Genomic DNA, 21074 nt, shown 5'->3' on the forward strand with positions numbered 1-21074 from the left:
TTCATCCATTCCAGAGAGTAATTTGGAACTTTGGCAAAAGGACTATAAAACTATGAATACCTTTTAGACCAAGAAATAAGTTTGTATCCCAAAGAGATTTTAAAAAGGGAAAAGACCTATATACACAGAAATATTTATAGTAGTTCTTTTAGTAGTGGAAAAGAATTGGAAATTAAAATGTACATCAATTGGAGAATGGCTAAAAAAGTTATTTTATGATTGTGAGGGGATCCTATTGTGCTTTAAGAAATGATGAGCAAGGTAATCTCAGGAAAAAAAAAAAACATGGAAAGACTTATGTGAACTGATGCAAAGTGAAATAAACAGCAATAGGAGAACATTGTACATAATAAATGCAATATTGAATGACAATCTACTATGAATAACTTAGGTATTTTCAGCAATACAATATTCCAAAACAATTTTGTAAGACTATATAATATATTTAGAGAATGAATGCAAATCAAAGAAATATATTTTTTTACTTTATTTTTCTTGGATTTTTTATTTGTATTTTCTTTCACAGAATGACTACCATAGAAATGTGGTTTGCATGATTACACATGATTACATCTATGTCAAACTGTTTGTTTTCTCAATGCATGGAGAATGATGGAAAGAATTTGGAACTCAAAACAGTACTATTGTCTTTACATGTAATTGGGAAAAAATAAAATATTAAATACGATTTTTTTAAAAATGAGAAGAATGTGCAGCAGTAGCTAATTGTCCTAAGTCTGACTACTACTAAAGAATATGGTATTGAGATCATTCCATTAATGTTTTTCTGTTCAGTCATTTTTCAGTTACATCTCTGACACTATGTGACAGCATTTGGGGCTTTCTTGGCAAAATCAGTGAAGTAATTTGCCATTTTCTTTTCTAGCTCATTCTACAGATGAGAAAAGTGAGGCAAATAGGGTTAAGTGACTTGCCCAGAATCACACAGTTAGTGTCTGAAGTTGGATCTGAATTTAGGTCTTCCTGACTTTAGACCCAGTGCTCTAGCCATTAGCCTATCTAGCTACCTTTACCTAAGCAATGAGCCATAGAGGTGTGGTTTTGTTGTTCAATCATGGCCAACTTCTGTGAAGAATTCTTGATCTTATTTGGGTTTTTCTTAGCAAAATTACTGGAGCAGACTTGCCATTTTCTTCTCTAGCTCATTGTACAGATAATAAACTGAAGTAAGCAAGTTTAAATGAGTTTCCTAGGATCACACAGTATTTAAGGTCAGATTTAAACTCAGGAAGATGAAACTTTCTTTAAAAAATTTTTTTCAAAAGTTTTTATTTTCCAAATATATGTAAAGATAGTTTTCAACATTCCTTTTTGTAAGACTTTGGTGTTCCAAATTTTTCTCCCTGCCTCCATTATCTCCCTCTTTCCTAAGACAAGTAGTCTGGTGTTGGCTAAATATGTACAATTCTTTTAAATATATAGAAAGATGAATTTTTTCTGAATCCTGCTCTGGCACGCTATCTATTGTACCATCTAGCTACCCATCATATTTAAGTAGCATCTAAAGTAGTCAATATTTAAAATATGCAATTAAAACAATGAGAATGTCTTACCTCTGTGGGGTCTCCTAGGAAATCCAAGTGAAAGAAATCCTGTAAAAGCAAACAAACAAACAAACAAAAAAAGGATGGGAGAAAAGATTTCCCAGAAAGCATTGATTTTGCTACCTCCCTTAACAATCATATTCATTCTCATAGAATTCTCAAGACGATCCTCAGGGGAAAAAGTATTCAGGGTCTCTGGGCCCCAATATAATCAGCCAAAGCTGAGCTGTATGAGCCACAAAAAAAGTAGCAAGGTGTCTAGGAAATCAAGCTTAGAGTCACCACCTCAAGTGCTTTTTTTTCTTACCTAATCTTAACCAGTTCTTTGGTAATATGTGAGGTAAACTGTCTTAGAAATAAAATTGGTGGCTCTTTTTTTCAAATTTTTTTCTTCATGTCTAATCTTTCATAGCCCATCCCTGCTCCCCAGAACATTCTGCTTCCATTCCAAGAAAAACTTGGAAGAAAAGACAATATCTATTCATATATGCCTGTAATAAAAATTGTATTTGGTGGAAATTCTGCCAGTGTTCCTGAAACTCATATAGGAAGAGTAATCATCGAGTTTTTAATACATTAGAGAGGCCTAATCTTTCCTCTATGTCACTATAATCTCTAAATTTTCCTAAATTCTTCATCAGTCCCTGACAAACTGGTTCCACAAGAAGAGAATTTTAGAAATTATGCAAGTCTTTCCAATCCCAACAAACTACTTAGGTTTCTACTTGTCTGGACAACATCCACAATTTGTTTGAGGTTTTGGTGGATCTAAATAAATATCCCATGGGTGCATTTTGTTCTTCTAAATCTGAGTCCTGATTTAGAGCCAGAAAAGTCCCTTAGAGGATGATTCATGTAGTAAACATTCCTTTTTTCAAAGAAAGCAACAATTCAGGTTCTCTGAAGCTCCAGGGCCCACAAGCAACTGCTCTGCCTCCTCTTTTACCTTAGTCTTCATTATAAGGACAAAATTTCATAAATACTTGATTTTATGGTATTAGTGGATAGAAAGGGCCTCAAAAACTCTTGCGATCCTTGAGGTGAGGCAGGTAGACATCAGAAATAAACCCCAGAAACCATATTATTACTAGATGATTTTCAAATAAAGGTGATTTTTATTATAATTGGAGCTGTAGGATAAGGAAATCAAGGTTTTTTTTAAAAATAATATCATAATCTAGGTAATATAGACAATACTTGGAATCCTCCAATAGAGAAACAGCCAAGCCTAGCACACATTAACAAAAATAAAAGGAGAAAATAGGAAGCTATCAGATGGTTTGCTAATTGCATCATAGGAAGTAAGCCCTTTCCTTGAGAGGAGCACCACCCCACTCCTAACCATAGCATTTCTTCCCTGTACCCCCATGATATTGAGATCTGAAGTATTTTTCTCTGCTTCCACTAAATGTCAACATTTGCCAACCATCGTCTCTAATGAAAACACCCCCACTTCCCTGCCAGTAAAATACAACAACTTTTAATTCTGGAGATTGGAGCATCTCAGCCATGGGAGAGCATTCATGTCTCCTTGGGGAATTTGAAATGTTGAAGTAATCAAATACAATGAAAATTGTTCAAAGACAGGAGATGGGAGGTATAAGATCACCTACCATTTTCTGAGTTATGTTTAGGATTTCCTCCTCTGTTTTCTGCCGCATACAGTGAACCAAGATAGATGATGTTGTTGTTTTACATCCAGCAAAAGTGGCTATTTTCTGCAACAAAATATTATCAAGGAACATTATTTGATATCAGTCTATGAGAATAGCATAGATCTCTCAAAACCATGATATGCCTGAGTGTGGAACAATGTGGTATATGGAGAATGTGCTGGATCTGGAGTCAGAAGACATAGATTCAAATCCGGGCTTTGCCCCCTTAATTCCTACCATATGGGAATAAGTCATTTCCCCACTCAGGGCCTCAATTAAGGTGGTGAGAATAGTAGTTGTATAGTGTTTCTTTAACTCCCCTATTTTTATACATTAAGTTAAGTTTTGGGACTGTCATAATAAAAAGAACCTACCTCAGAAGCTGGTTTGATGTTGTAACTGAACAGAGATTCCATAAAGAGAACCCCACTCTGGGAAATGGCCCGATGGAAGAGATTCTTGGTCAAAGGAGACAGCATCTGAGAGAAAAATAGAAGGAAAATAAACTTATGATTCAAAAAAAGAATTGTAATTAGGATAGGACAACCAGCTCTTTGTCCCAAGGCATGAAATTTAAAGTTTACTGACAAATCCTGCCTTCCTACATTAGAATTAAAGAGTAACAACAATAACAACTAAACTTAGAATTTAATAATTAGCAAAGTAATTAAATACTCAGAGAAAATAAAGACAGAGGTTTTGCTATAATACAGCCTTGGAATCAGAAAACCAGGATTCTTCTTTTTCCTTGGTACCCACTGACTGTGTAACCCTTGACAAATGTCAACTTATCATTATTTACAGGAAATTATTGCTGATCTGCATTTTTCTCATCAGGAGATCTCTATACTAATGAAATCACAAGTTAAAACAAGAACCACCAGAGGACACATTTCCTCTCTTTAGCTAGAATACCCCATGCTAGCTCTGCCATGATTCGCTACTCCTCTCAATAGAGGCTTTCTCAATTGTAGTCTCTGATTTATCTGTGTACATTTTGTTTCCCTCCAGTAGAATGAAAACTTCTTGAAATTTGGAACTACTTCTTTTTGTCTCTGTATCCTCATACTAAACCTAGTGCCTTATATGTAGGTCAAATTTAATAACTGCTTATGGAATGCAGACATGAGTGTGCCAGAATCTGTCCCTTCACACAGAGTTTTATCCCTAGGGTTTCTACTTCCCTCAAAATTCTTTTAAAACATTGCTTTGAAGACATATTTAGTGATATTTAATCCAGATGCTAAAATGGTTTAAAAGAACCAATTAAAGGGGTCAGGGAAAGCCTACTTGTGCTCAGGAAAAACCATACAATGACCAGCTCCCTGAAGTGAGACTATAATAAATACATTTAGGATTCATTTTCTTCTTGGTGAAATATCTCCAGTGTTGTTTGTGTATAATCCTGGAATTTAGCTTATTAATAAGATTCTCAAAGAAATGAAGTTATTAATATAAGAATTATTGGTTTTATTTAGAAATATATACTACACTGATTTAAAGAAATCCTGGGAAAATTGTGAAAATGGATTTTCCCCCCCACTACCCATTAACTTCTTTGTCTATTCCCTTTCTCTTCAAATATTGATTTCCATCCTTTTTCCCCAAATCCAGTTTTCTCTGAATTTCCTCTTTCATCAAAAGCTTATGCTTAAGAAAGCTCATGATAAACCTATACTCATGAAGGTATTATTCAAGGAATCTTGGTTTAGACCTTGCCCTAATCAAGAGGGCAAAATCAAGAAATTAGATAAAAACCTGATGCCTTCAATGCAGTCAGTGCTGATTACTTACCTTGGTGTAGTTGTTATGGATAAGAATAAATGACTTCCATGTAAGGGCAAAAACCGTTGATTGTTACAAGTGTGAGGAAATGGGTCAATTTTTCCTGTGTCTTAGCACAAATACCACTATTTCCACAAGCTGATTGCAAATATGCCAAAAGATCAAGCAAGATTCAAACATCTAGTCACGAATTTACACCATGGCAATGGTCAATCAGGTTTTAATATGCCACTTCTCTTTTTTTATTTTAAAACTTTTTATTTTCAAAACACATGCACAGTTTTCAACATTCACCCTTACAAAACCATGTATTCCAATTTTTTCCCTCTCTTTCCCACACCTCCTTCCCTAGACAGCAAGTAATCCAATATATATTAAACATGTGCAATTTTTCTATACATAATATACCACTTCTCCAAGAGAAATTTCTATTTAAAGTAGGCAAACTTTTAAGTAATGAAATACTAATATTGGAATAAAAATCCAATGAATTGGATCCATTTTTGGCTACTCTATGAAAGCCTGGAAATCAAGAAGTCCTGAGAATTGTGGCTGCATAAAGGTCCAGACCAGTCTCTGGTTGTGTACCCAGATGGTGTCAAATAAGTTACAGCTGTAATTATACGGTGTTGGGATAAAAGATGAGTCATAAGTCAAGCAAGTTCTGGCTAATTCATTGAATGAGTCAAAATTTCAGCCAAAAAAGATAAGCCCACCATCAACATAGCTGTGTCTCTCATATTTCCCTTTCCCTTCTCTGACAGTATTCTGGCACAAGCCCTCATTTTCTTTCCTATTTTCAATAGACTGTTAGTTGATTTTCCTGCCATAAGTCTCACCTATTCCAATCCATTTTCAATTAAATTCCTTCCTTCTAACTCAATAAACACTATCACTTCCAACACAAAATATACTATGTCTGTTTAATAAAACCTTCCCTTTCTATCTCCACCCTCTTTTCTATCTTCTTACACCTTATACCCCTATTCCCTATATACACTGTGAGTCAGTGACACTAAACTCCTTTCTCCTTGAACAAGACACTCCATCATTCAATTTCAGATATTTTTACTAACTGTCCCCTGTGCTTGGAATGCTCTTCCTCATTTCCACCTCCTGGTTTCCCTAGTTAGTATACTTCATGATAATGAAAGTACAACCACTTTATTTCTAAGAGTGTTGGTTTCACAACTCTAAAAGTAGAATAATAATGCTCGTGTTATCTAATTAAAAGTGAAGCTGTGAGGAAAGTGATTTTAAAGCCCTTTAAAGATGTGAGTCATGCTATTTTTGAAAAATAAGTACATTCAATATCACCATAATTATTTAGTATTAGCTATCTATAGTTAGAGTTTTGAGGAATGGCCAATTTTGTTCATTTCTAGGGTTCCCACTCTTTGCTAAGATTCACTACCAGTAATCTCCTCAACCAAGACCTGGCATACTGAAAACTCACCAGTGCTGAAACACTAAAACCTCCTGCTGACTCTCCAAAGATGGTCACCAAGCTTGGGTCTCCTCCAAAATTACCAATGTTCTTCTGGACCCAGTGCAGTGCAGCCACTTGGTCTAAAAAACCCCAGTTTCCCCGAGCATGTTCATCTCCAGTGCTATAAGGAAGGAGAAAAGAAGAGGTAGATGTATTAAAAAGAGAAGAACTATTAGAAAACAATATAATTCCTGGACAATGGTGAGTTGAGGTCAGGAAATTGAAGGCAGTATAATATAATGCAACTGGGATAGTGGTAGTTAGGAGAAAGTGGGTTCAAATATGATTCGAGATATTCCAAATCATATGACCATAGATTAAAAACACTTAATCTTTCTGAACTTCATTTTACTAATTTGTAAAATTGAAATAAATAATAGTTCACATACAATAGTAGTTGAAAGGCCCGATAATACAGCTATAGCCTTGAAAATGCTGGCTGTTACTATTAGGAATAATTGTTAAAAAAAAAAAATAGTGAGCCTCCATATTTCTGGAAAATCCAATTCATTCTCCCACATTGTTATTTTTGTGTAGGTCCTCTTTCCTCCATTAGATTTAGCATTGTGAGAGTAGGAATCAAGTCTTCTTTGCCATCTTCTCTGCCTATCTGAAAAGACCTAATTCATTATCTTTTCCAAGAAGCATGGACACCAAAATCCATAATCATTTTTCCTTCCTCTGAATTCCAACAACCAAGAATTACTGTTTTATAGCATCGACTTGTCAATTATCATTATTTGTTGTTGTTGATACATTTTTATATCAACAAAAATTGTTCTTATCATTGCTGTTGATATCATTTTTCATTGTTAGTTTTTTATTGCCAATACTTATTGATACTTAATATATGGTATCAATAGGGAGATAATGTATTTTAGACTGAGCAAAGGTGAGCAAAGTAAGATTAACTTTTTAAAAAAGAAATGGAAAGAATGTGTTCCAAATGGGTTACATAGACTTTTGTTTTCCCTTTATTTCCTATGTGTATCTCCTCTATTAGTCTAATCAATTAAGCTCTTTAGAGTATGTAACTTTCACCTACCAACCCTCCACACCACACCTATGGAATTTTGTTGAGCAGAGTCAATGAAAAGATTTTGGGAGTACAGAGGATCCGATTAAGGGTTGTAATGGAAACATATTACATATAATTTAGTAACTTTTTGGCATAGTATCTAAAATATTAAGGTGCAAAACTACTTCAGATAAAAATAAAGGAGTGGGGAGGGGTAATTGATTCCCTGGTGCATAATCATAGAAATAATCTTAGCCAGGTCATGATTTTTAAGTTTGGATTGGTTGCCTAGTTAAGTGTGGAAGCTCAACTCAGTAACTATATATTTAAAGAAGATGAGCACTAATATCAAAAATGGAAAGAAAAAAAAACATACCACCAATGAAGAAGAAATTAAAGCAACTATTAAAAGTTATTTTTTCCAATTAATGCCAATAAATCTAGCAATCTAAGAAAAATAGATGAAAAATTATAAATATACAAGTTGCTCAGATTAATAGAAGAGGAAATATTTAAATAACACTTTCTCAAGAAAAGAAATTGAGCAAGCCATGAGTCGCCCAAGAAAAACCTTCCAGATGTATTCACAATTAAATTCTAACAAACATTTAAAGAATAATTACTTCCGATACTATATAAACTATTTGGAAAAATAAGCAGAGTCCAACCAAACTTCTCTATGACATAAATATGTTTCTGACACTTGAAACAGGAAGAGCAAAAACAGAGAAAGAAAACTGTAGATCAATTTCCCCAATGAATATTTAAAGGAAAAAATTTAAATAAAATACTAGCAAGCAGATTAAAGCAATATGTCTCAAAGATCAGACACTATCACCAGGAATGCAGGTCTGGTACAATACTAGAAAAGGCATCAGCATATTTGACCATATCAATAACCAAAAGAACAAAAATCATATAATTATCTCAATAGATGTAGAAAAACTTTTGACAAAATGCAATACTCATTCCTATTAAGAAAACAAAAAAACAGTGGAAAGCATAGAAAGAATTAGAGCTTTCTTTAAAATTATAAATAATATCTATCTAAACCAATCAGCAAACATACATGGGGAAAATCTAGAAGCCTTCCCAATAAAATCAGGGATTCCCATTATTTAATATTATGCTAGGAATGTAAGATTTTTTTTAATTTTAAAAAATGTTTTATTTAATAAGTTTTTTTTTATTTTCAAGATTAAATGCAAAGATAGTTTTTAAAATTGCAAAACCTTGTGTTCCCAATATTTTTCCTCCCTTTCCCCACTTCCCTCACCTAGAGAGCAAGTAATCCAATATGTTAAACATGTGCATTTCTTCTGTACCTATTTATCGTGCTTCACAAGAAAAATCAGATCAAAAGAGGGAAAAATAAGGAAAAACGCAAGCAACATCAATAAAAAAGGTGAAAATACTATCTTATGATCCACATTCAGTCCCCACAGTTCTCTTTCTGGAAGCAGATGTCTCTCTTCATTGCAAGACTATCAGAATTGCCCTAGATCACCTCATAATTGAAAATAGCTATGTCCATCACAGTTGATCATGACATAATCTTGTTGCTGTGTACAATGTTTTCTTAGTTCTACTCACTTCACTTAGCATCAATTCCTGCAAGTCTTTCCAGACATTTCTGAAGTCATCCTGGTGATTGTTTGCTATAGGATAATAATATTCCATTACATTGTTATACCATAACTTACTCGCTATTCTTCAACTGATAAGCAATCCAATCAGGTTTGCTGATTTACAAGTCCTTGCCATTACAAATAGAGCTCCTACAAACATTTTTGCATGTGTAGGTTCTTTCCCCTTTTTGGGATATAGACTCAGCAGACACACTGCTGGATCAAAGATTATGCACAATTTGATAGTCCTTTGAACATAATTGTTCTCCAAAATGGTTAAATCAGTTCACAATCCCACTGACAAATGTATTCATGTCCCAATTTTCCCACATCCCTTCCAATATTTGTCATTATCTTTTCCTGTCATTTTAGCCAATTTTAGAGGTATGAGATAGTACCTCAGAGTTATTTTAATTTGAATTTCTCTAATCAATGGTGATTCTCATATGATTTTCATATGATTAGAAATGGCTTTAATTTTTTCATCTGAAAATTGTCTGTTCATATCCTTTAACCATTTATCAACTGAAGAATGGCTTGTATTCTTACAAATTTGAGTCAATTCTCTATATGTTTTAAAAATAAGGCCCTTATCAGAGTCCTTGGATGAAAATTTTCCCCCCAGTTTTCTGTTTCCCTTCTACTACTCTTGGCGGCATTTGTTTTGTTTGTACATAATCTTTTTAATTTAATATAATCAAAATTATGGATTTTACATTTCATAATGTTCTCTAGTTCTTCTTGGCCATAAATTCCTTCCTTCTCCATGGATCTGAGAGGCAGACTATATCTTGTTCTCCTAATTTGCTTATAGCATCACTCTTTATATCTAAATCATGAACTCATTTCAACCCTATTTTGGTATATGGTATTATGTTGGTCAATGTTTAGTTTCTGCCATACTATTTTCAATTTCCTAGCGATTTTTGTCAAATAGTGAGTACTTATCCCAGAAGCTGTAATCTTTCCATTTATCAAACACTAGATTACTCTAGTCATTAACTATTGTGTCTTGTAAGCTTAACCTGTTCCACTGATCAATTATTCTTATTTTTTAGCCAATACCAAGTGGTTTTGATGATCACTGCTTTATAATATAGTTTTAGGCCTGGTACAGGTAGACCATCTTTATTTGCTTTTTTCCCCATTAGTTCCCTTGAAATTCTTGACATTTGTTCTTCCAGGTGAATTTAGTCATTATTTTTTCTAGTTCCATAAAGTAATTTCTTGACAATTTGATTGATATGGCATTGAATAATTAGATTAATTTAGATAGAATTATCATTTTTTATATTAGCTCAGCCTACCCATGAGCATTTGATATTCTTCCCATTGCTTATATCTAACTTTATTTGTATGCAAGGTGTTTTGTAATTATGTTCATAGCTTGCCTTTGTCTTGGCAGATAAACTTCCAAATATTTTGTGTTATCAACATTTATTTTAAATGGAATTTCTCTTTCTATCTCTTGCTTCTAGATTTTGTTGGTAACATATAAAAATGCTGATGACTTATATGGATTTATTTTGTATCCTGCAACTTTGTAAAAGTTGTTAATTATTTCTAGTAATTTTAGTTGATTCTATGAGATATAGTTTAGTTGATTCTCTAAGTATACTATCATATCATCTGCAAAGAGTAATGATTTTGTTTTCTCATTAGCTACTCTAATTCCTTTAATTTCTTTTTCTTCTCTTATTGATGAAGTTCACATTTCTAATACACTATTGAATAGCAATGCTTATAGTAGACAAGCTTGTTTCACTCTTGATGTTATTGGGAATGCTTCTATTTTATCCCTATTACATATACTTGCTCATGGTTTTAGGTAGATGCTACTGATCATTGTAAGGCAAACTCCATTATTTCTATGTTCTTTGGGGTTTTAACAGGAATAGATGTTGGATTTTGTCAAATGCTTTTTCTATATCTATTGATATAATCATAAGATTTCTGTTTGTTTGGTTATTAATATAATCAATTATGCTGATAATTTTAGGAATGTTAGTTATAGCAATTAGAGAAGAAAAACAAATTCAAAATATTAGAATAGGCATCAAGGAAACAAAACTATCATACTTTGCAAATGATATGATGGTATACTTTGAGAATTCCTAATAATCAGCTAAAAATTAGTTGCAATAATTAACAATTTAAGCAAAGTTGCAGAATAAAAATGAAGCTACTTAAATCACTCACATTTACATATATTACCAGCAAAGTCCTGAAGGAAGAGCTAGAAAGAGAAAGTCTATTTAAAATATCTGGATATAAAGAGAAAGATCATAAGCAAATAAAGAAGCATGGAATATCTAACCATTAGATTCATGTATAAAGGAAAAATTTGATAAAAATCAGAAGTAAAATGTATAATTTTGATTATATTAAATGTTGGAATCTTTACAAACTGTTAAGTCATTAGAGTTGATAGAGACAATAATTATCTAATTTAGTATGATTGATCTGATCTTACAAGGAGATATTATGGGCCAGAAGAAACAAGGTACTAAGTAGAACTAATTGATACAATGTTTGTGTTTAGACCTTTACTCATTGGAATTTGCAAGTATGGGATATTTACAAAATTAACTGGATAACTTTGTGAATTCACATCTCCCTTAAAGCTCTTAGGGCCAGAGTGCACTCTGGGAAGAAACCCATAATCCCTCTCTCTCGTATCCCTCAATTCCTCTCTCTCATATATAAGAAACAGACAGAATTCAGCTGAATTACATGAAGAGTGGAGCTGAATTTAGATTGAGAGGGGAGCGTCAAGTGAATTCAGCCAGAAGCCCTCTCTGAGTGAGGAGTCTTACTTCAGAACATTGACTGGGGTCAGAGAGGAACACTCTGGGAGATTGAGAGCCAGAAGCCCTCTCTCAGAGGCAAGACAGATTCAACTTGGTGCTGGCTCTGGAGGCTGAAGAAAGCAGAGGCAGAAGCAAAGGACAAAGCTGCAAGAGCTCTTAGAACCAAGGAGAGAGAGAGGCCTCTAAAAAAAGCTAACCGCGCTATATTGGAGATTGAGAGCCAGAAGCCCTCTCTCTGAGGCAAGAGAGATCCATTCCATTTTCCACTTGGCTGGCTGGAGGACTGAAGGACAAACCTTTGGATTTGGAGACATTTGGAGGGAGCTCTTGGAACCAAGCAGAGAGATAGGCCTCAACTAACGGGGCTATTTTGGAAGGAGAAAATAAACGTTTGCATTTTTACCAGCTGGATGCATTTTGGGTGATTATTACTCTTAATCAAAACTAAGGCTGCCTCCAGAAAACCTCCCTGAGAAACCTGCTCTCACCTAGAGTTAAAAGAAGAAAATCACCACAATTAAATTAATAAGGGTTTGTACAAATAAATCCAATATAGTCAAACTTAGAAAAAAAGTAGGAAACTGATGGGAGGAAGGGGTTAAAGCAAGTTTCTCTGATAAAAGCCTCATTTACTAAATATGTAGAGAATTGAATGAAATCAATAAGAATAAGATCATTCTCAAATTGAGAAATGGTCAAAAGATATAAAAGCAGTTTTAAGAAGAAGAAATCAAAGCTATCTATAATCATATAAAAAAGTTTAATCACTATTGATTAGAAAAATGCTAATTAAAAGAACTCTGAAGTACCACTTCATGCCCATCAGATTGACTAATATGACAGAAAATAGAAATGACAAATGTTGGAGTATATTGTGTAAAAATTGAGACACTAACACACTGTTGATGAAATGGTGAATTTATCCAACCATTCTAGAGGGTAATTTGGAACTATTGTAAAAAGGGCTATAAAACTTTGCATGTGTAGCAACATTACTACTAGATCTATATCCTAAATCAAAGAAAAAGAAAGAGCCCATATGTAAATAAATACTTAGGGGATGTCCATCATTTGGGAGTGAGTGGATAAATTGTGGCATATGATTGTGATGGAATGCTATTGTGCTATAAGGAATGACAAAGGTTTCAGAAAAGCTAGAAAGATTTATATGAACTAATGTAAAGTGAGCCAAACTGAACAAGAAGAACATTGTGCAAAGTATTAGCAATATATTTGAATTCAGGAGTTTAAAATCATGCCTTCTGAATCAAAATCCATTATGATTTCTATTAAATTATCTGTTCCTACATTGAATTTGGAGTAAATTTGGTTGGAAGAATTCAAGTATTGGATATATGACACACATTAGGAGCCATATTTCAAAAAGAGCCACAATTTCCAGAGATGGAATACTTCCATTGAGCTATCTAAATGCCCGTGTATCATATCTATGTGTTTACTTAGGCTCTCCCTCCCATTACATTGTAAACTGCTTGAAAACAAGATGACTGCCATGTCTACCTTTGTCTTCCTCTCCCATCCAGTACCATGTACATGTTAGGTATTAAAATAAATGTTTGTTTAACTGAATTGCATAGTTTGCATATATAAAGTCCTCAATAGTCACAGACAAAATAAATGAATATATAAAAAGATTTTCAACTCATGCTTATTGAATTGGTTAAATATCCATTTATACCCCTGGATACATATGGTCAACTGTAGTGTACTAGAGATATTGATAAGACTTATTTATAAACTCAGTGCATTAGCCACTGGACTAGCCATAATCCCTGACCTCAAGGAAATTCCATTACAGAAGTTGCCAGATAAGCCCCCACATATACCTGATTCTAGGAAAGCAAATCAGGAAATAGAAATAAATACTCCCTGCTAGGATGAGATCATTCCATGCTTTGAGAGCCTGTTAAAAGCAATTGCTATAAAAATTAGAGAATTTCAGAGATGAGTTATTCTAATGGCTTTAGTAGCAAGAAAAGATTCATATGTCTAATTTTGTGTCAGTTGAGTTATCAGTCCTCCAGATCTTACCTAAAAAACCCAAAAATTCCCAGGCGGTACTGAATGGTCACTACTACCACATTTTCAAGGGCTGAGAGAGCCAGTCCATCATAAGTTGAAGCCTCACCCATCATCAGTCCCCCTCCATGGATCCACACCATAACCTGAGAAATGAAGGGAAAAATTGTTTTGGTCAAAAGAATCCAGAATTGAGAAAACCTCTGAAAATGAATTTCTAAATGGTCTAGGTCATCAGATCAGTGTCTTTAGAAAAGTGATGAGATTTTCATTTCTCTCCAAACTGCATTGCTAATATCTTGATAGGACTTACTGTACCATGTTTATTTAAAATGTCAAAAAGAAATACAACAGATCATAATGCTCTTTCAATTTATGTGGATAGTTTAGAGAAGGAAATGTTAGAGATGAGAAAAATTGGTAAATAATTTACTTCCCCACATTTAAGTCAGTTGAAGAAACAAAGGAGTTTTGAGGAGGATAGGGTGGAACATAACAGCTGAATTTATATATTTGCAAAATTGTCATGGAGAACAGGAGTCAGGCTTGTTGTCTTCAGTATAAAAGGCTACAATAGAAACAGTGACAGAGGTTTATAGAGGAATATATTCTAGATCTATGGAAGAAAAAGTTTTCTAACAAATAGAAGTTTCCTTCTGTAAAATGTCCATGATTAGTAATGAGTTCCCTCTAACTCCAAATCTTCAAATAGAAGATAGATGACTATTTGGGATACATATATAATTATATAATGGAGTCCTATATAACTATGGGTTGGCTTAGGTAATGTCCTTCCAACTCAGATATAATGTAAGTTGATTAAATGAAAGGACAAAAGTGATTAGAAGACTTGATATTCTCCACATGAGGATTGGTTGAACTTATGAGATGTTTAATTTAGCTAAAGCAGATTCAGGGAAGCATGAGCACTGTCTTCAAATATCTGTGGGATTGTCCTGCTTGTTTGTAGAGAACAGAATTGGACAAATAAATGGAGGAAGAAATATCCTTACTTAAGAGTTTCCTATGTACCAAATATTGTGCTAACAAGCACATTACACAAAACTAATTGTTTCTAAAGTCATAGACTGATCACTAGCAAAAGGGGAAGATATGAACCTATTGCTAGACTCTCTAGGTCAAGAGTTGCTTCCCTAATGTCTTGTACTGTGGATGGAAGAAAGAATCAAAATTCACCTACCAGTTCCAAAGTGATAGTCAACTATAGTCCTAGGCTTCTTACCGGTAAATTGGTCTTCGTCATCAAGTCAGATGGCGTATAAATATTTAGGTACAAACAATCTTCAGAAGATCTTATTGGAAAGCTTTCATTCCGTAAGGAGAAAAGCTCAGAGAGTGTCTGTGACACAGTTATATTCTGGGAGCACCTGGCCAATGAAACAGATGAAAATCATTTTTTTTTATAGCAGCACCTCAGAAAAGCATATTTTGGGATCATAGTATCACTCAATAGTTTTAAACCTGATAGAGTCCATAGAAATCACTGAATAAAAAACTTTCATGAGGAAAATAATGCTCAGGAAGGAAAAATATTCTGTCAACGGTCACAGAGGAAATAACTTTTAGAAACAAAGGGACAACTCAGATCCTCTGACCCTAGTCACCAGCTCATCACTAATGACTAGTTTGGTCAATTTCTTTCGTTTTCTTTCAGTTCCTGTAAGACCCAATGACTTTCTGTTTGACTTTGGACTTACCTACCCAGGCCCTCAGTTTTTTCTTCTGCCAAATATAGCATTTAGAGTCTTTTGAGGTTCTGTCTTGCTATGAATAAAATATTTACTGGTTTAGGGAACACAAAGCAGAAAAAGGAAGATATACATAAAGGGAGAAAGTCTATGAAATTCAATCTGCTTTATGTAACATTGGAGTACCTGTAAGTTTGGTCAAATGCAAAATCCCTAGAGCTGCTCCTTCAGATTGTACCTTTTCCATTCTGCTAAAATGTACATTTCCAATGTCTCAAACATTTGTTATGACTATAAGTGATGTTACACTAATAATGCTTCTCGTTTACACACCAAGATTGTGGAGGTAAGTAGAGTAGTCATCTCATCCCCACTGGAGAAATGAGAAAGCAGAGAGAGTCACAGGTCCAGAATTGCATGGCTCTAAAGTAGCAGAGTTGGAGCTAGAATCCTATATGATTCCAAGGTTTTTTCCTTCAAACCACTTGTTTTATATCCACTATATAAAGGCAATAGAATGCATGCTTTATGAATAGCTATGCTCCTAGTATGCCAGAGCAATGAAGGCAGAGGGCACTTGCCATCCTGCTAGGTGATATAAGTAAGCAAATAAAGTAGTGCAAGCAGCCTCTATTCAGGTTTGGCAACCACAGAAGTTCCATTATTTATTAATTTAGACTGAAATTTCCCTAGTATGTGAATTATTTCATAGTTCAGAAGCAGCACACTGTGAACTGAGTGGTTCTCCACCCTCTCCAGGTCCTCCAACTTCGTAAGGGGTTTAAGCCAGGGGGTCAAAAACAAAAAGAAATAGGAATCCTTTCCTGAGTTTGGGGGACAAAGTGAAAGATTCTAAAATAGTTTGACTAGAAATTAATCCAAGAACAAGAACAGTTTTCTTCATGTTCTCTTCCATCTTAACCCTTCCCTTCCCAAGGAGCTGAAGAGTGATAGCTTACAAAGGTGGGTAGGTAGTGGTGTTCTTCACATACTCCCAGGGCTCAGGAGGCTGAGGTGGAGTGAATCTCAAGGGTCCGAGAGGAGGTTTGGCAAAGGGAACTCCCAGAAAAACATGGACAGGTATGTCAAATCCTTGTAGTCGCATTTGTATGCCTTGGATTTTCCCATATTCAGTATCCACTACTGGCACTGAAGGCTGCTGCTGCCCTATGTTATAATGAGAGAGAGGAGGATAGTTTCACTGGGAAGGCAACAGAAATGACTCCAATCATCAATGCACTAGAAGATGGATGCTCTCAGCATCTCTGCTCAGCTCCACCATTCTAAGAAAGTGACTTCAATACTCTGGGAATCAGGTTACTTACCTATAAACTAAGGGTAATAATAAAACCATGCTAGATTGTTTTGTATTTCAAAAAAAGAAAATGTACATTCAGCAAATATTATAATAATAACAAATAATATTTCTATAAGATTTACTTGTTAACAAAATGTTGTTTACAATCCTGAAAGGTGAGCAAAAGTATTACACCAGTTTTACAGATGAAGAAACTTGGGCTCATAGGAGTCAAATAATCTGCCTAAGGTTGCACAGCCAATCAATATCTTATAAAGACAAATTCTGAATATTTTACATCATTCCACAGGTCCTCACAAAAATAAATAATTTGATATCAATACACATATTTCTATATATCTTCTGTGAAAGATGTTCATTTGCCCATTTAATAAACAAACTTTTACAGAGAACTTACTATAGACAGTGCATTGTACGTGGTGTTGATATACACTAGAAAAATGGGATTTAGAGATGAATTTCTCTAAAGTTTAGAAATGCTGAATTATGAAGCCCAGTTGGGGAGATTAGGCTATTTTGAGATAAAGAGTCAAGACATATGAACCAGTTGTGCAGTCATTTGACACTTCATTAATAACTTCATTTAACCCAGCACATTTTTGTTAAAATAAGCTAAATTGGAATTATGAAAGGCCATGTTCTGCTAGAGATTATCATGACTGCTTTTAATCAGTTTTCCCAATTTCTCTAAAATGTGAATTTTAATTTTTCACAAATGACCAATCTCCCATGTCCCATTAGATTTTAGGTTATTAAGAAATGTTAAGAGGAGAAAAGCAAAATCCATAGGCAGCCAAGGGGGTGGCCATAGAAGGGGGTAAGAAGTTCTGAAACTACTTCTCATATAAGATAATCAGCACTTATAATACTAAATTACCCAATAGAATGTATTGTTTATCTCATTCTCATCTTTTTTTCCAATGGAATTCAGTCAGAAAGACCACTAAGAAAAGTAGCTATTTTAGTATTATTCATTTATATTGAATATTATGAGGATTATCCCAAAGATGGATAATTATAACTTTTTTATTTTTTAAAAGAGTTGATGAAAGCAGAGCCAAGATGGTGCAGAAAAGATAGCAAGTCACCTGTGCCCTCTGCAACACCATTTTGTACACCTTTAAATAATGCCATAAAATAATTCCTGGAGTGCCAGAACCCAGAAAAGGATAGGATGAAATAATTTTCCAGCCAAAGATAACTTTGAAGTTTGGGAAGAAATATCTGTTATACCAGGGTGAAAGTGGAGCACAGTCCAACAGAAGCTGTACCAACATAGACCAGGTTCCACTAAACCATGAGGAGGTCTTGGGAGCCACTGAATCTGTAATCAGAGTAACTACTTCTGGAGTCCTTATCTCATAGATAGTAAAGGGGTCAAACAACTGAAAAGGAAGAGATTATAGGGGTTGCTGGTGGCACTGAGATAAGATTCTGTTGCTTTGTCCAATTGACAGTCCTGGTGTCAGTCCTGGGTGTCTGTCCTGGGGTGAGAAAAAGCACTAAAGCTTGTGGGTACAGTGGAGCAGGAACCCTCATTGCCATTCCAGCACCAGAAAAGGGTGATTGTGATCACTCACAGAACAGAGCAAAGAACAGGAATATAATAAACATCTCTCCTCAGATCATACCCCTTGAAAGAACTGAAAACTTACAGGTCCTTGAAAATATTGAAAATAGTCACACAAAACCCCTGAACTTTGGAGTTATACCCTTCAGCCTGAAAACAGAGTTCTATTAACAAAGAATTAAAAATCAAATAATAGGCTGGGAAAATGAGTAAATAATAGGAAAAGATTTTGACCATGAAAAGTTATTATGGTGACAAGGAAGATCAAAGCACACATTCACAAAAAAAAAAAAAATAACATCAAGGAAGATCAAAGCACACATTCACAAAAAAAAAACATCAAAGTTCCTACATCCAAAGTCTCTAGGAAAAATATGAATTGGTCTCAGGTCACGGAAGAAAGAGCTCAAAAAGGATTTTGAAAATTAAGTAAGAAAAATGATGGAAAAATTGGGAAGAGAAATGAGAATAATACAAAAAAAAATCATGAAAAAAAAGAGTCAGCAGTTTGGTGAAGGAGACATATAAAAAAAGTTATTAAAGAAAATAACACCTTAAAAAGCAGACGAGGTCAAATGGTAAAAGAAATACAAAAAGCTAATGAGGAGAAGAATGCATCAAAAAGAAGGACTGGACAAATAAAAAAAAGGTATAAAATTCATAGAAAAAGAAAAAAAAAACTCTTTAAAAAATAAAATTGGCCAAATGGAAAAAGAAATACTCACTAAAGAAAATTATTCCTTAACAATTTGAATTTAGCAAATGGAAGCTAATGACTTTTTAAGAAATCTAGAAACAACAAAACCACACAAGTCTTAAATTTATTTGGCCAATGATTTTGGCCATCAGAGAGAATTCACAGGTTTTCAGATGAAATCTCTGCCAATATAGTTCTACTTGCCCTCATCCTTTCTACCAGTTCATATTGATTCCCTCCCTTCTTTAGATTCATTGACCTCATTCAGCAGAATCTCATGTCCTTCAGGTTCCCACTCCTTTACTACAATTAAACATTGTAGCACATTATGAAAAAAGACAGTTTTAAAATGGGTTCTGCAGAGAATCAATATGATTAATGCTAAAAACCAATAAGACAAGCCACTTTTCTTCTACTCCAATTTCTGCTAATGTTTTGCCCCTCTCTTTACTCTCTCTTGAGAGAGTAAAATTCCCACTATAAAATATGAGTGTTGAAATGATAATTTCTGAGATTCTTTCCAATCCTGACATTCCAAAATTTCAATTGTCTGAAGGGATTTTTTTTCTTTTGTCTTGAAAGAGCTAGAAAATTCCTGGAGTGTTTCCATTTCATAATTTCAGACCATTGTCTTTAAGCAGAGTATATTTTTATTATTTTTTTAAATTTGTTGTCTTAAATGATTCTTTTTTTGACTAGATCAAAGCCAGAAATCCTTGTGCCTGCTCTAAATGAGACTTCTTGGAGTTCAAGAGGTAGCCCACAGTGTCAGCTCCCTTTTCCTGCTGCTGAATTCATATAATCAGCAATTTCTTCTGATAAAAACCACAGGAAAGTCATTTCAAGATTTGGAACTCTATCAGAAATACTAGTCTTTATGCAATTAAAGTTATCAGTTTTTTCTCAGTTTTTTGTATATTGAAATACTTGTGATTATTAATAATAAAATCCACAATAAAAAATTGTTTTTTTAAAAAACTGACCAGACTTTTAGCTGAGATACTACTAAGAGTTCTTAGCAGCTATTTTTCTTTTCTTTTTGGAAGGAGAAATAAAATAAACAAAACAAACAAACAACCAATAAATAAATAAATAAAACTTTACCCAGAGTAAAGGAGCAGATAGCCAGGAAAATCAGCCTTATCTTGTTGAAAGCAATTCTTTGCCTCATGTCTGGTATAGGGACCTCTGCTGTCCTAAAGGACTGAGGTTGCTTCTGTGCTGCACAGATGTAAACTGATTGAGTGAGGTCAGAGGGCTGGACTGAATCAAGGAAAATCAAGTCAAGCAAAAAGAAAAAAGGTATTCACCTTTCCCAATAACCCTGTGAGAGTTAAGGTTGGTGTCTAAATTCTCCACCCACAATTCACTCATACTTTTTATCTAAGGGATTGTAATCTTCTATGTTTGTACAACAAACTGAATAATTACTCACTAAATAAGACCAATGTTACATGAAGTGTACTTTAACCCTACAAGAAGCTTGAATTTTGTTTCTACAATGCACATAAAGTCAGTCTACAGTTTGGTATGGTGAGAATCAGTAGGGTACAGTGGTCAAACTAAGGACTTGGGAAAAATCTTCTAAATTGAACACCAGACCTATCCACTGACTTTCAGGGTGACCTCAAAGGACTCTCAGCTTCTTGTCATTTTTGTTTTTTTCTTTAGTGTTGGGAGCTGCAATCTCTAAGCTGATTGGCAAAGCCCAGCACTGAGATCAAATGTGCACAGCACTCATGCAGGAACATTTCCTTCTATGATTCTCATTAGTGGACTACTATTTCCTA

General features: G+C 34.3%; 1 protein-coding gene across 1 annotated transcript in view; it reads right to left on the reverse strand.

Moving 5' to 3' along the window:
• Positions 1-20505, reverse strand: part of LOC127550726 (liver carboxylesterase 1-like) — a 56630-nt gene extending 36125 nt beyond the window's left edge. Inside the window, exons 1-8 of the mRNA XM_051979870.1 lie at positions 20389-20505; positions 16659-16866; positions 15234-15378; positions 14003-14136; positions 6462-6615; positions 3595-3699; positions 3179-3283; positions 1575-1613 (exon numbers count right to left, since the gene is read on the reverse strand). Coding sequence (XP_051835830.1) covers positions 1575-1613; positions 3179-3283; positions 3595-3699; positions 6462-6615; positions 14003-14136; positions 15234-15378; positions 16659-16866; positions 20389-20455 — 957 coding nt within the window. The 5' untranslated portion in view covers positions 20456-20505. The remainder of the gene's footprint in view (positions 1-1574; positions 1614-3178; positions 3284-3594; positions 3700-6461; positions 6616-14002; positions 14137-15233; positions 15379-16658; positions 16867-20388) is intronic.
• Positions 20506-21074: the final 569 nt, after the last annotated feature.

Source organism: Antechinus flavipes, chromosome 2 (genome assembly GCF_016432865.1).
Source record: "Antechinus flavipes isolate AdamAnt ecotype Samford, QLD, Australia chromosome 2, AdamAnt_v2, whole genome shotgun sequence".
Taxonomy (NCBI): Eukaryota; Metazoa; Chordata; class Mammalia; order Dasyuromorphia; family Dasyuridae; genus Antechinus; species Antechinus flavipes.